Source organism: Sorex araneus, chromosome 2, assembly GCF_027595985.1.
Source record: "Sorex araneus isolate mSorAra2 chromosome 2, mSorAra2.pri, whole genome shotgun sequence".
Lineage (NCBI taxonomy): Eukaryota > Metazoa > Chordata > Mammalia > Eulipotyphla > Soricidae > Sorex > Sorex araneus.
In genome coordinates this window covers 282447006-282463264 of record NC_073303.1, presented here as the reverse complement: position 1 = coordinate 282463264, position 16259 = coordinate 282447006, and the positions used below count along the sequence as shown (strand labels likewise).

The following is a 16259-nucleotide window of genomic DNA, read 5'->3' as shown; positions in this document are numbered from 1 at the left end:
GGACCATATGGGATGCTGGGAATCGAACTCGGGTCAGCCGCATGCAGGGCAAACGCCCTACCCGCTGTGCTATTGCTCCAGCCCCCAGTTTCATACTTTTAACATGTTATCAACAGTCCTAAATTTACAATTCTATTAGACCATCTTTCTACCAACCCAGGTGTTTTAGGGGTTGCTTTTTAATCTGATAAAATGCTTGGTTTAACTTAGTTGACCAGTTGTTTGGCTTTCAGCAAGAACTTAAGTTTAAGCATCTTAATATAGAATTATAAACTAGCAAGTTAGGCATCATTGGTGGGAAAGAAGGTAAAAAAAATCTTAAGAGTTAAATGAAAATAAGAAAAAAGTCTAAAAGTAAAAACATGTTAAAATGCATTAATAATACATTCATGATTTTTGAGTATTTCTTTTAACATGCACTTTATCTTTATAGTTAATTATACTCGACCAGTGATCATATTGGGACCTACAAAAGACAGGATAAATGATGACTTGATCTCAGAATTTCCTGACAAATTCGGATCATGTGTTCCTCGTGAGTAACCCGCAAACAAAAATATTTCAGGTGTGCCAAGGCCCAACCTCTGTAAGGCCTCCAAAGCCACATCCCCAGCCTGTCTTATTTTTTATTTTTAAATGATTTATACTTCATTGTCAGTTATTCCTTTGTCCCTTTTCAAATTTAGATTAGTCTTTTTATGTTGGTTGTGTTGAGCTTTATAACTATTGAGAAAATCAACTTGTTATGTTTTAATACTTAACACTTCCTCACGTTTTGGTTTGTGTTTTTTTTTTTTTCTATTAAAGATACAACTAGACCAAAACGAGATTACGAAGTAGATGGAAGAGATTATCATTTTGTAACTTCAAGAGAACAGATGGAAAAAGATATCCAGGAACATAAATTCATTGAAGCTGGCCAGTATAACAACCATCTGTATGGAACAAGTGTTCAGTCTGTGCGAGAAGTAGCAGAAAAGGTAACCATCAAAGCAGCCCTAGAGTAGTTTTCGATCAGAAATGCCTCCGACAATATGAAAAAATGATACGATAGCGTAGCAGGTAGGGCATCTGCCTTGCACGAGGCCGACCCGGGTTCGATTCCCAGCATCCTATATGGTCCCCTGAGCACCGCCAGGAGTGATTCCTGAGTGCAAAGCCAGGAGTAATCCCTGTGCATTGCCAGGTGTGACCCAAAAAGAAAAAAAAAAATTGAAAAGGTGGGTATGTCGGGCCAGAGATAGTACAGCGGGTAGGTTGCTTGTTTTGCATGCAGCCAACCCCATATAGTTCCTCAAGCACACCAGGAGTGGTCCCTGGGTCCAGAGCCAGGAGTAACCCTTGAGCACTGCTGGTGCACAAAACAAAAAATACCCAGAACTTCTTGGAAATACAAATCCAGGGCTGGTAATGAAAAAGTACAGGATGAACCTTGAATTTTGCTATACCAGAAATATAAGGAATGTTAGAAGAATGATCTGCATGTGTTAAAAGACTCAGAAGACAACCTTGTACTTCAGTGGCCATATCTGGGATAATTTGAATATTAAAATTAAGTATGGAAAGTATAATAATTTTAAACATAATGTTATAAACATTATAACAGTTTTAAAAGTCTGAGTCTTTTAACAGTTTTAAAAGTCTGAGTCTTTTTATCCACTTATTATATTTATAAATAAATATATATATTTATAAATAAATATAATAAGTGGAGAGAAAGGAAAAACTTATGTAGGCAGTAGCATGTCTACTACTTAGTGTAGAAGGAATGATGAAATTAAGAAATCCTCATGGAGTGGGGCCGGAGTGATAGTACAGCAGGGAGGGCATTTGCCTTGTCAGTAGCCGACCAAGATTCAGTCCTCAGCGTCCCGTGTAGTCCCCCAAGCATAGCTGGGTGTGAGCCAAGAAGCATAGAAAGAAAGAAAGAGAGAAAGAAAGAGAGTATCTCTTCATAGCCACCCATAGTGGTTTTCAAGCAAGAGTCATTAATATTTGCTAGAATTAATGAATTGGTTAATACTGGTGAGAAACAAAATATTATTTGTCACACTTGGCATTACCCAGAGGCTACCCAAAAGTTTTTTATTTTTAAAACAATGAGTATTTACATCTATTTTCTGTTTCAAGTATATATCAAGTTTGATCTTTCATTTTACTTGTTTACTTATTGAAGTTGGCTGGAGCAGTAGCACAGCAGGTAGGGTATTTGCCTTGCACGCGGCCAACCCGAGTTCGATTCGTCCATCCCTCTCGGAGAGCCCAGCAAGCTACTGAGAGTATCCCACCCACATGGCAAAGCCTGAGAAGCTACCCATTGCATAATCGATGTGCCAAAAACAGTAACAAGTCTCACAATGGATACGTTACTGGTGCCCGCTCGAGTAAATCGATAACAGGATGACAGTGATACTTTTTTTTTTTTTTGCTTTTTGGGTCACACCTGGCGATGCACAGGGGTTACTCCTGGCTCTGCACTCAGGAATTATCCCTGGCCATGCTCAGGGGACCATATGGGATGCTGGGATTTGAACCCAGGTCGGCCGCGTGCAAGGCAAACGCCCTACCCACTGTGCTATCTCTCCAGCCCCGACAGTGATACTTATTGAAGCTGTGATTGGTCACAAGCCCTTTGATTAAAAGAGCTTTATTGGGGGAGAGTCTGTTTAAGACACTCCCTACCCATTTTTCATAATTACCACACCGTAAAAAATATAACACACGCGCAGAAGGGGTGATGTGATGTGTGTGTTTTTCGAGAGCTCTCAGCACGGCACGCTCCTCTCTCTCTCTCTCTCTGCTCTCAAGCCGCTGTGCATGGACCAGATCGGGATGGCTCCTCCTTTGTGCTGTTTCTGTTTGTGCCACTGTGCTCTCTTCCGTCTGTCTCTCTATCTCTGACTCTGTCTCTGTAGTCTCTCCTCTGGTCTCTTCCGACCTCTCTCTGGTCTCTTCTGATCTCTCTCTCCACAGCCCTTCTGCTTCAGTCTCTGGAGCCCCACTCGCTCTGATTCTCACTCGTGTTGTGCTCTTTCTTTCCCCTGCTTCTGGCTCCGATGACTCCCTGATTCTCTTTCACTTTGTGCTCTGCTTCTATGTCTTCTCCCTCGTTTCTGTGTCTTCTCTCTTGCTTCTGTGTCTTCTCTCTTCTTCTGTGTCTTCTCTCTTCTGTGTCTTTTCTCCTCTCTCTTACAGTCTTAGTTTATATAGCAGTCGCATAGGGCAGTGATATAAAGATGGGTTGAACATTAACAAATCAACAAAGCAGGGTAAGACCACTCCTCCAGGAGATTAACAAAATCTCATCTGAGGAGATTACTAGGAGATCCGCTTAAGGGCGGGATCAAATCCAGGGTTGTTGCTTTTTTCTTTCCTCAGCTAGGAATCCACTTAAATCACTGTCACTGTCATCCTGTTGCTCATCGATTTGCTCGAGCAGGCACCAGTAATATCTGTCATTGAGAGACTTATTGTTACTGTTTTTGGCATATCCAATACACACGGGTAGCTTGCCAGGCTCTGCCGTGCGGGCTCCATACTCTCGGTAGCTTGCCGGGCTCTCCAAGAGGGGCGGAGGAATCGAACACGGGTCGGCCACATGAAAGGCGAACGCCCAACAACTGTGCTATCTCTCCAGCCCATCCACTTAAATAGTTATAGTAAATTTACTTCTAATATTTCTAGCAATGTTATTCTGTATGAGCACAGTAAGAGATATATCAAAGATATATCAGGAAGTTTGTTCTTCCTGAGCACATCTCACTATATATTCCAGACCACAGTCCTCAGGCCAGGTTAGTCTTACTAACCTCCGCAGGGTCCTAGTCTCATCTTACTTTTGGATCGTGACAACATTTGTCTATGACCATGCTCTCAACTTACAGTTGAGTATTGTGGCACTTTGGCCTGGCCCATTTCGATGCCAGGGTAGCTCCCAGCTTGCCCTGGGTCCATTCCATCCCTCGTCGGGACCCTGCTTTTGGAGTGCTAGGAACTGAGGGCAACTGAGTCGCGAAAGCAGATGCCCAGGAGTAAATAGGAGTCAATCAACTCCCAAGTTACAAAGCATAATATTAACTGTCTTCCTGTGTCCATCCAGAAAGGACATTGCTTTAAGGTAAACTAAGTTCCCTACAGCAAGGCTAAAAGGACAAACCCAATGTTATCCTACACCATACCATATTTGATGGGGTTCAGACAGTAGGCAACAAATCATAGAGGGATATATATATATGCATATGTACATATTTTCAGGCATATATACCACATCACTCAAATTTTAACATGTTAGTGATATCCTATAAAATGTCTTAATGGCTCCTGCCAAAATAGAACAATCTTCACACTGTTTTCTACATGAACACTCTTTTGTAAGCATATTCAGTAGCTCTTCATAACAAACAACTGTAGCACTGTTGCCCCATTTTTCATCAATTTGCTTGATCAGGCACCAGTAACATCTCCATTGTGAGACTTGTTACTGTTTTTGGCATATCGAATATGCCACGGGTAGCTTGCCAGGCTCTGCCATGTAAGCGGGATACTCTTGGTAGCTTGCCAGGCTCTCCGAGAGGGACAGAGGAATCAATCCCAGGTCGGCCACATGCAAGGCAAATGCCCTACCCACTGTGCTATCACTCCAAACAATACAAAATATATTCTTTCGTTTGTGTTTTGGGACAGGGATTGGGGCTTGGGATGGAAACATCCCGAATTTGGTGGTTGGAAGGTATAATGGTGGGATTGGTGTTTGAATATTAATTGTAATCAAATATTGTGAAGTAACACGAAATTTCTCCTGATTTTGGCTCTATGTTTTGTAGTTGCTCCTGTGTACAGGGCCCAGGATTCAACTCCAGATATTCTGCCTGCATTTGACCCATTTATTTTTTTCCCAGTCCCTAAAAGACTTGGTTTTGGTTTTGGTTTGGTTTGGGACCACACCCAGCAGTGCTCAGGACTTACTCCTGGCTCTGCACTCCGGCATCACACATGATGCTGGGGAGTGAGCCCAGGTCGACCAGGTGCAAGGCTAGAGCTTTGCCCATTGTACTGTCGTTCTGGTCACAAAGACTTAGTTGTGTAGTGTTTTGTTTAGTTTTACAAGTGTTTTGGTTTGGGGGCAAACTGATCCTACAAAGCAAGCATCTTACCCACTGTACTATTTTGATCTCTAAAAAGACTTTATTTTTTTTAATTGCAAATTAGTTTTATAACAGAATGGCTGATTCAGGCAAATTAGTTTCTTAGATTTGTGGTGGGATTTTATTTTATTTTTTAATTCTTTTATTGATTCACCATGTGGAAAGTTACAAAGCTTTCAGGTTAAAGTCTCAGTTATACAATGCCCAAACACCCATCCCTCCACCAGTGTGTGGTGGGATTTTAATTACAGTATTCCCCCCCTCCCTTCCCCCCGTCCCATCATTATTGTTGTGAAGATGGAAGCTTACACACACCCAACTGTAGTGCTGGTGTATTTTGTTGTGTTTGCCAGGGACCACTGGTAATCATCGTTTTCTGTAGAGGGAAAAATGATTTTTACAAAAATGATTTTCTACAAAATACTCTCACATAGTACTAGAGAAACTCCAAATGTAGCTTATAGACTCTTGAGCAGATCTATGATTAATGTGGCTGCAGCAATAGCACAGTGGGTAGGGCATTTGCCTTGCACTCGGCCGGCCGACCCGGGTTGATTCCTCCGTCCCTCTCAGAGAGCCCAGCAAGCTACGGAGAGTATCCCGCCTATGGCATATTTGATATGCCAAAAACAGTGACACGTCTCACTTGGAAACGTTACTAGTGCCCTCTTAGAGCAAATTGATGAGCAACGGGATGACAGTAATAGTGAACCTATAAAATTAATTAATTTTTTAAAAAATAAATATGTCGATAAAGGTGTAGTCCAGTCAACAGTAAATTTCAGAATGTCAGAAAAATATTTTTTAAGTTCTAGAATTTGTGTTCCCTAATGCCAGTTTGTGCTAATGTTTACCTAATCCCTAGAGAAAGAAGGTAGATTAGCAAGGAGGAGTGAAGTTTTACGAATTTGGTTTTAAATATTTTCCTTATTGTGGCTGGAGCGATAGCACAGCGGGTAGGGCATTTGCCTTGCACGCAGTTATCCAGGTTTAATTCCCAGCATCCCATATGGTCCCATGAGCACCGCCAGGAGTAACTCCTAAGTGCAGAGCTAGGAGTAACCCCTGTGCAGAGAGAGAGATAGAGAGAGAGGGGAGAGGGAAAGAGGGGGAGGGAGGAAGGGAGAGAGGGGGAGAGAGAGAGAGAGAGAGAGAGAGAGAGAGAGAGAGAGAGAGAGAGAGAGAGAGAGAGAGAGAGAGAGAAGAGAGGGAAAGAGGAGGAGGGAGGGAGGGAGAGGGGAGAGAGGAAAGAGGAGAGAGAGAATTTTCCTTATTTTAGACTTTTTACGTAACTTCTTGAACAGATATTCTTTCATGATAAGATGCTAAGGTAAGATGGTAACCTAGGGCCCTTTTATATTATTATTACCTTTGTTGGCAAAATAAAAGGTAGGAACCCCATACTGGTTGCCATTTTTCAGAGCTTACTGGTCTATGAAAGCTAGAAATAAGGAAATTTTTCATTTCTTGTTAAATGTAATATTTGAGAATGGATAATTATTTGTAGTAATTATTCATTGTCTTCACTTCATTTCCCCTCTGAAATCTGTAAACAGAAATAACAAACTTACTTAGAGTGAACAGGATACAAACATACCATAATCCAGGTTTTGTACATACAGGAAATGTGTCTTTGATATAATTGAAAATACTTGGTTCACTTGTTTTTCTTCTGTATTCCATCTGTTTTAGGGCAAGCACTGTATCCTCGATGTGTCTGGAAATGCCATAAAGAGACTACAGATTGCGCAACTTTACCCAATCTCCATTTTTATTAAACCCAAATCCATGGAAAATATCATGTAAGTGTACACACCTAAGATATGGCCTCTATATACAAATCCAGTTTCTGTCACTTTCTAGAGGAACTCCATCTTACTACTTTTATCACTAAAATGGAAATGTAACAGTTTACCTGCCTCAGCACTGTTACAAAGCGAAATATAAGTGCTATCTGATGGTGACGATCAGTATTATTGTCATAAGATATACTGAATTGAACAGCACAACTCAGATAACTATTAAGTTAGAGAAGAGGGACAAGGGCTGGGGATAGTACAGCAGGTAAGACACTTGCCTTGCACACAGCTGACCTGGGTTCAGTTCCTGGCTTCCCAAAGCCCCACCAGGAGTGATCCCTGAATGCAGAGCCAGGAGCAAGCCCTGAGCACTGCTGGGCTTGCCCCCACACACACCACCACCACCACTAAAAAAAAAAAAAAAAAAATTAGAAATAAAGCAACGGAAATTTCGAACTGGTCTTCAATAGAAAGCTGACCACAGGGGTAAGGAGGGTGGACTTGGACAGGGGTCATGGGGACACTGAGACATTGTCAGTCTTATTTCAAGTATTATAATGTAACTGCCGGCTTCTGAATTTATTTGCCTAGAGAGATGAATAAGCGTCTAACAGAAGAACATGCCAGGAAGACGTTTGAAAGAGCCATGAAACTGGAACAAGAGTTTACTGAACATTTCACAGGTTGGGCTTTTGGTAGAATTTTGCTTCTAATGGAATTAGTCTTTGATAAATTTTGCTCTGGAACTGGATACACTGACCCATTGAAACGGATTCTGAGCTATGCCGACGCCAATGAGTAGAATTAGTAGTGAGTGCCGTCATCTCGTAATGACTCCTGTAACCTGAGCGGTGCTGGTGGAGCACCTTGACATGTGGTATCTCAGAGCTCGTTGATTAGGATTCCATACACAAGAATAACTCGTGCCTGCGGACTTGCTTTCTTCTATGAAAATTAACCTTTGTGAATTTTTATTTGAAAAAAGAGTGGGTAGTAATGCCCAAATGATATTCTTTCACTTATTTTGCTCCTTAAATTATTCCCTACGCAGCTTTATTTTTTGTTGTTGTCGTTGTTGTTGTTGTTCTGGGAGGAAAATATTTTAATGTCCTTATTTTAGTTTTTATTAATTTTCTTTTGATTTTTTTTTAATTTATTCTTTTATTGAATCACCATGTGGAAAGTTACAAAGCTTTCAGGTTTAAGTCTCAGTTATACAATGCTCGAACACCCATCCCTTCACCAGTGCACATACTCCACCACCAAGAATCACAGTATACCTCCCCCCTCCCCCCCACCTCCCCAGCCCCCCACCCCACATGTGTAACTGGTAAATTTTACTTTACTTTCACTTTACTTTGATTACATTCAATATTTCAACAAAAAACTCACTATTATTGATTTGGATTCCCTACGCATCTTTAAATATGCTTTAGTTGTTTGAAATAATGTTCAACTTCTATTTGATGTTGATACTAAGTGCCTTTAAGCATTACATTAAAACCATGTGCTATGTTGGTGATTTAAAAATGGACCAACAATTCTCATATACTCTACCCGTATTTCCAGTGTTAGTATTTCACCACATTCATAATTTTTTTCTGAAATACCTAAAATTAAGTTGTCAGAGATGGCATAGATGACACAGAACGATGGCATAGCAGGTAGGGAGTTTGCCTTGTACACAGCCAACCTAGGTGGTCCCCAGAGCCCTCTAAGAATGACCTCTGAACACAAAGCCAGGTGTAACCCAAAAACAAAGGAATAAAACAAATTGAGCTGTGGGAAGATGGCATGCCAGATTAAATACATCAGTGGGTACATCCAAAAATGCATATATTTTTTTCCTACATAATCATTATGCTATTATCAAAAGAAGGAAGTTCAACACTGAGATATAATCTAATTTATAGGCCTCCTTCATAATCTGCCATTTATTTTATTAATCCCCATAGAACAATAAAGGAGAAAATTATTTTTCACATGTTGTAATATGATCGTTACCTACTTTCATCTCTGGAATGACACTTCCTCATTGTTTTTCTTGTTATTCATGACTTTTGGGAAGGTTTGGGGGCTGGTCCATACCCAGAGGTACTAAAGATTTACTCTTGGCTCTGTGCTCAGAGATCCTTTGAGGGTTTGGAGGAGGGGGAACCTATAGAAACTACATGTGGTACCAGGGATTGAATCCGGGTCAGCCACATACAAGGCAGTATCTTACCCACTGTACTGTCTCTCCCCTTAATCATGACATTTTATGAGTAAATTGCAGTTCTTTTTTTTTTTTTAATATATATTTATTTATTTATTTATTTATTTATTTATTATTTATTTTTAATTAGAGAATCACCGTGAGGGTACAGTTACAGATTTATACACTTTTGTGCTTATACTTCCCTCATACAAAGTTTGGGAACCCATCCCTTCACCAGTGCCCATTCTCCACCACCCGTAAACCCAGTGTCCCTCCCACCCTCCCCAATCCCATCTCCCCCCCACCCCACCCTGCCACTGTGGCAAGGCATTCCCTTCTGTTTTCTCTCTCTAATTAGCTGTTGTGGTTTGCAATAAAGGTGTTGAGTGGGCGCTGTGCTCAGTCTCTAGCCCTCATTCAGCCCGCAACTCCCTTCCCCCACATGGCCTTCGACTACAATGTAGTTGGTGATCGCTTCTCTGAGTTGACCTTTCCCCGGAACGTGAGGCCAGCCTCGAAGCCATGGAGTCAACCTCCTGGTACTTATTTCTACAGTTCTTGGGTGTTAGTCTCCCACTCTGTTATTCTATATACCATAGATGAGTGCAATCTTTCTATGTCTGTCTCTCTCTTTCTGACTCATTTCACTCAGCATGAAACTTTTCATGCCCATCCACTTAACTACAAAATTCTTGACCTCCTTTTTTCTAACAGCAATTGCAGTTCTTTTATAGAATTTCTCTGTCAATTTGGATATGTCTGCTGTTTTATTTTAATTAGACTGAAATCATGCTTTGGGTACAGAACTACCACAAACCATGGTGGTGCCTTCTCCATGCTTCATAGAGGTCGTGTGTGATGTCATTTAGTACCATTTCTGCCCATACTGGTTTTAATCTCTTGTTTAAGGTGTCTGCTTTTCAGTGAAACGTTTTGCGTTTCCTCCTGAGAATGCTATTTCTCTCTAACAATTCCCTTAAAGATTTTACAAAGCATGCAAAGTGCATCTTTCCCAAAATATATAATTCTTTCATCTTTAAAGTAAGTCATTATATACACTTATCATCAGAAACCTCGAGGGACTGTAGAATTCTCTTCGTGCATGCTGGATGATCAAGAATGCAAACCAGTGAACAACTACTTTGTCAAATGAATTGTGTCTTCAGGGATATTAAGGAATGGCTGTTGCCTTTCTAGGCATCCTAGGCTGGCTGTGTTAGAAGAAACCCGAAACCCGTCCTCACATGCATCTTCCTCCTCTGAATACTCTGGGTCCCAAATAGTTCATTTGGAACTTCCATTCGGCATTTTATGATAGGATTTGAAATCATAGAAATCTTTTTCTATAGTGCTCCCAAAAAAATCACTAGAGAGAGAATGTGTGTGTGTGTCTGTGTGTGTGTCTGTGTGTGTGTGTGTCTGTGTGTGTGTGTGTTTTAGCCAAGGATGACTTAAATTTAAGATTTTATCAGGTGCAACACCCAGTAGTACCTGAAAGTCACTCCCAGCAGTGCCCATTGTCAAAACTTCGTCTCAGCCCACTAGCTACCTCTCCAACCCATACTTCAGATATTGCTTCTTTATTTATATGTATACGTTTTCTTTTCTTTTCTTTTTTAAAGTTACTTGGGCTATAAGGTAGCTCAAAGACTGGAACACACATTTTGCATGCTAGAACCAGGGGTTCAATCACCACACCACATGACTCCCCCAAGTACCTTTCAGAGTGACTCCTGGGAACCACCTCCTATAACACAAAAACAAAGTTGATCTGCTTAGTGTTAGTGAAAGTTCGAAGACATTTTTTTTAAATCTTCTTAATTTGCCACCATTTCCACATAGATGGATCTCTGATGTTGATGATTTTACCATGCTTTTATTTATACATTATTTTATTTTAAGCAGCAAATAAACTACCTAATACTTTTTGGGGGGCGGGTGGGAGGGACACTCACCCAGTAATGCTCAGGGGTTACTCCTGGCTCTGCATTCAGAAATTACTCCTGGCGGTGCTCAAGAGACCATATGGGATACAACAGGGATCCAACCCTGATGAACCACATGCCAGGAAAGCGCCCTCCCTGCTGTCCTATTCAGCCCCCAAATTACCTAATACTGATTTTAATGGTCACTACTAAGAACTTAGTTTGTCACTCCCCCACATTGAGGCTGGTTCGGCTGAGAGTTCCTGGCATACTGACAAGACCTGTGTTGGTGCAGAGAGAACACAGGGACCGAGATGCTTGCCTTATACACAACTGACCCCGTTCCAGCCCCAGTACCTCATGGTTCCCGAGCACTGCCAGGAGTGATCCCTGAGCATTGCTGGATATGGCCCCAAAACTTTATTTTCCACTTTTTGGGGCCAGAGAGTTAGCATGGGGGCTAAGGTGCTTGCCTTGTACACAACTAACCGTGCTGGCTCATTCGGTTTGGAGCACTGCCAGGAGCCACCCCTGAGTACAGCCCGGATATGGCCCAAAAAAAGGAAAAAAAGAAAGGAAGAACAAGAACAAAAAAAGAAATATCTGTCTGTAGCCAGCCGATTTTTCATAAGATTCTACCCCTAAGAATAAAACCTTTAAGTAGCCATGTTTGCTTCCTGTGGTATTCTAGTTGTTTTCCCTCTTTTCCTTTTTTTTTCCCCCCTGGCTGGTTGGTTTTGGCTTTTGTGCCCCACTCAGTGTTTCCCAGGGCTGACTCCTGGTTCTGTGCTCAGGGATCACACCTACCAGTACTTGGGGGACTGTGTGGAGTGTGTGCAAGGCTAGTGCCCCGCCTGCTGCAGGAACACTCCAGGACCTGTTTCTCTGTCATTTTTAATCTAGAGTATTAAGGAAATCCTTATAAATGTGTCTTCCATTCTTCTTATAGGAACCACGCCCGCAGCACTCCCAGCAGAGCAAGGGCCCCAGGACCCTGGCGGTGTGGGGACAGAGGTCGGCCCTTGCTCGCGTAGCACAGTTGAACTGTATCCCCGGCCGGGACAGGGTTTTTAGAAAAATTAAGTTAGTGGTATTCAGATGACACCCAGAAAAATAAGCAAAAGTTATCTGTACTAAAACACTTGGCCAAAAAAAAGTCACCACGTCTCTTAATTAGTTTAATTAAAATGTTTATATTAAACAAATAGGAACATTAATTAAATGAGCAGTTTTTACTAAGTGCGTAATGTATGGTTTCTCGTCCTGGGTAAGTAGCTATTTCTGCGAGTTAGGGTCTGTTGTTCTGGCAGTGACGTGTACGGTCAGGCGCGAATAGCCGAGGTTTCTGACTTCGTCTCTTTCTTTGCAGCCATTGTGCAGGGGGACACGCTGGAGGACATTTACAACCAAGTGAAGCAGATCATAGACGAACAGTCCGGGCCTTACATCTGGGTTCCAGCGAAAGAGAAGTTATGAGGACTCCTGTTGCTCTGTTGCTCTTTTCCAAACTTTTTTTTTTTTTTTGGACAGTCTTCGCCCCTGCCTCCTCGAGCCTGTCTTCAGCACTCCCTCATACAGACTCAGATCCCTGTCACCACGGTCTGTGGCTGCACTTAGATTTGATGTCTAGTGTCCCTTAAGTCACAGCATCTGCATTAGTTTCTGTCACTTTGGGTTTGTGGCCATCTTTCAGAATAGAAGATGGAATGGCCTGACCAGCTATTAAGAAATTTGGGGAAATGGGGAAATTATGGTAAAATTCCTTAATGTTTAAGGGAAAGTAACTCTAAGATGTTTTCAGAAAGCTTTATATACATTCTTTTGAATTTTCAATATAAATGAAAGAAAAGTGGTTTTAATCAGTGATTCCGTAAATTTGAGCAACAATGCACGCTTAACTTTAATAGCATGGTTTGGCCGATATATTAGCTCTCAAGTCCTTTTCTCAATTGACTTCAGTTACTGAAACAAGTATTTCATAAGACGAATGAGAAAAATATATGTTTTTTAATTTCAAAATTAATGTCTGGGTCAACTTTCATAATTTCATAAGGGATATTCATTTTCATAAGAGATCTTGAAAGTCTTTTACTGTCTGAGGTTTTTTTTCCCCCAGGACATTTGCTAGGAATAATAATGTTTTTAATCTATTTGTGCAACACTATTTATAGTGTCTTGCAAAATTGCTCATACATAATAATCACCAGTTTTTCCAAATGGAGGCCATGTTTAGGTGCTAGGGAAGCTCACCCTTTACACAGAAGGCTGAGAAAATGTCACAGACAAAACAGACGTCAAAGTGTGATGTAATCCTACAGCAAAGGAAAAGGAATCCAATTCATAGTCTAAGCCTTTCAATGTATTCTTAGGGGTCAGATTTTAATGAATATTTTACCCACAATAACTGCCTATTTTGTTATAATAAAAAATATATATATAAATATATATAAGACTTTCTTTAAACTCTGTAACTATGGGAATTATTTTCATTACATAGTTGCACACAAACATATATATATATTTAAAATATATTTTTTCTTTTGCCACCTACTCTTTAACTTTTTGTTTGGTTTTTAAATTAAATATTAATTGATCAGACTTTATCTTCCTTAATCATGTGAACTGAAAACAGGGGTATGGTGGTTATGAAGAGAAACCTTTAGGGAAATTAGGTTACAAGTAAAAGTATAAGCATGTTCTCCTCTTTTCTACAAAAGTTTTCAAATGGTTCCTTGTTTGTTTTTCGTTTCTGTCTTTTGTTCCTGTTCTTGCGGTTGGGTTTGTTCCGCTGCCTCTCCTTCAGGTTCTCCTCCTTTCGTGGCTAGGAAAATAGGCAAGCGTTTGCCCCTGTGCGTCCCCTCCGTCTGCAGAGCTTCCCTGCTCAGAGCAGCCGTGCACCAGAGCCGCACGCATCCTCGTGGTGATCAGTTGTAAGAAACTTGAGTGAAAGGTAGATCTAAGTTCAGAAATCAGTTCTCTGGTCTTTCATACTATTCACATTGTTTGGCTTCCCATTGCTTTAATGGAGTCGTTTATTGAGTATGTGTTTTGAACAACCTCCTCATTACAGTTTTCTTAAATGAGTACTAGTTTGTAAAGAATTATCAACATTATCCATTCCACTTATGAGAAAGAGGAGAACAGCTAATAAACTTTATTGTGAAACCATATGTCAAGTGTGTCTTGCATTTTAAAAGAAGAGATTTTTTTTTTACAAGCTTAGGTTTTCTTGGAACAGTTATGGTATTATATAATTTATAAACTGAACTCAAAAGCCACTGGGTAATATAGTCAGATTTTCTTCTGTAGGTTTTGGGGTTGAGTTGAAATATAGAATATCTACTCAACACTGAAGATGGTAATGGATCAGGTGCTTGCTCTGCACATAGCCAACCCCAGTTCAATGCCCAGTATCACACATGGTCCCCTGAGCATGAGCAGGAATGATCCCTGAACACACAGCCAAGAGTAATCACTTGTTGTGGCCCAGATGTTAAAAAAAACAACACCAGTAACAACAGTCATCACTTTAGAGCAAGATCCAAATATAAGTATAGTGGAATATTTACTAATCACATGCTCTAAAATACCAGTAAATTATAAAATGGATTATAACACATTTATGTGTTACTCTTTCTGAGTATCTTAAGTCATTTTGGAGAGTAAAAAAATACTTCCATGGAGCTTTCTAGGTTGTATAGAATTAATGAAAGTACTCATTGATAAGAACTGAGGAGTACTGCTGTGCAGTATCCACTTGAGTAGTTTATCAATTAATAGGAAGAGGACTGTTTATTGATATCATTAGTTGATCTGGGCTTCACACGTGTGAGGCCTTCACTCTGCCTCTAAGCTCCATCCCCAGCCTATCACAGAATTTTTGCAAAAGAATTATTAGCCCCACCATATTTGCCAGGATCTCTTAGTTGGTATTTGTAATCTTGCTGCCCTAAGCTCTCTCTACACTGTCTCATTTTGCAGCCCGGAATAAGATACTGTGACTTCAGTTACATTTAGTATCCCTTCCAGATAAAGTCTTGCACTGTCCTTCCCCAAAGTCGTACAGCCGAGACAGACCCCTGGAAGGAGCATCTGTATCGGTAGAAATGACTTTCCAGGAAACAAGTAACAATGATGTACAAAGAACATCTTAGAGCCAAAAACAAAATAGTGTCTATTAGGGAAAAATTCGCTTTTCTAATGCGCATGGAATAATACAATTTTGAAGCTTATGAAATGTTCTCTTTTTTTTTACTATGCATCTTAATAGTGTTGGGAAAAGTGAAACATTACCAGTATTGAAATGCTAAACATGGTGATTTGGGAACTAATAATAATGATGACATTTTATTTTCTAAAATATTAAAGTTATCTTCCAAAATTCTCTGTCTTGAATACTCTAATGGAATCAGATGCCTGGAGTACCTGTGTCTTAACCAGAATTACTCTGCAAAATAGGGAAAGAGAGATTTGAATTGTTTGACTGCTCTTCGAACAGTGCTGCTTCCACCTTTCCCCTGTCCCTTTCTTCCATACTCTGAGCTAAAAAAAAATCCATAGGTCATTCATTCAATCCTTAGAAATTTAAATGACTTTTTCTTTATACCGGAACCAAGAGTTAGCTCAGAAGTAAGGGATGTGTGCCTTTCATGCCCAAGGCCCAAATCTGATACCATCATTGCATGTAGCCCTGAAGGCTCCTGAGCACTGAGGGATGGCCTTGGTGGCCCCTGAGCACCACTGGGCCCAAGAATTGAGCCATCAGATTGATTAGCTGAGTATGACCAGGAGTAGCCACTGAGCACTGATTGGGAGCCTCCCCTCCAAAAATAAAAAAATAATACCAGTACACTAGAGATTTTCACTGAGGTATTTCAGTTTAAAAGTTATGGGGGTTGGGGCTGGAGCGATAGCACAGCAGGTAGGGTGTTTGCCTTGCACGCGGCCGACCCGGGTTCTAATCCCAGCATCCCATGTGGTCCCCTGAGCACCGCCAGGAGTAATTCCTGAGTGCAGAGCCAGGAGTAACCCCTGTGCATCGCCAGGTGTGACCCAAAAACAAACAAACAAAAAAAAAGTTATGGGGGTTGGGAGAAGGCAGATGGAATAGAGAAGGGATCACTAAGAAAATGATGGCTGGAGGAATCAGTCGGGATGGGAGATGCATGCTGAAAGTAGAGAATAGACCAAACAT

The 16259-nt window shown here is 40.8% G+C and overlaps 1 protein-coding gene across 25 annotated transcripts in view; it reads left to right on the top strand.

The window, feature by feature from the left end:
- The window catches only part of DLG1 (discs large MAGUK scaffold protein 1), a 185107-nt gene extending 170872 nt beyond the window's left edge, over positions 1-14235 (top strand). For all 25 annotated transcript variants that reach the window (XM_055124442.1, XM_055124457.1, XM_055124456.1 and 22 more), the window contains 5 exons: positions 434-535; positions 808-980; positions 6837-6946; positions 7535-7626; positions 12435-14235. In XM_055124442.1, the coding sequence (XP_054980417.1) occupies positions 434-535; positions 808-980; positions 6837-6946; positions 7535-7626; positions 12435-12541 (584 nt within the window). In that variant the 3' untranslated portion in view covers positions 12542-14235. The remainder of the gene's footprint in view (positions 1-433; positions 536-807; positions 981-6836; positions 6947-7534; positions 7627-12434) is intronic.
- The last annotated feature ends 2024 nt before the right edge of the window (positions 14236-16259 follow it).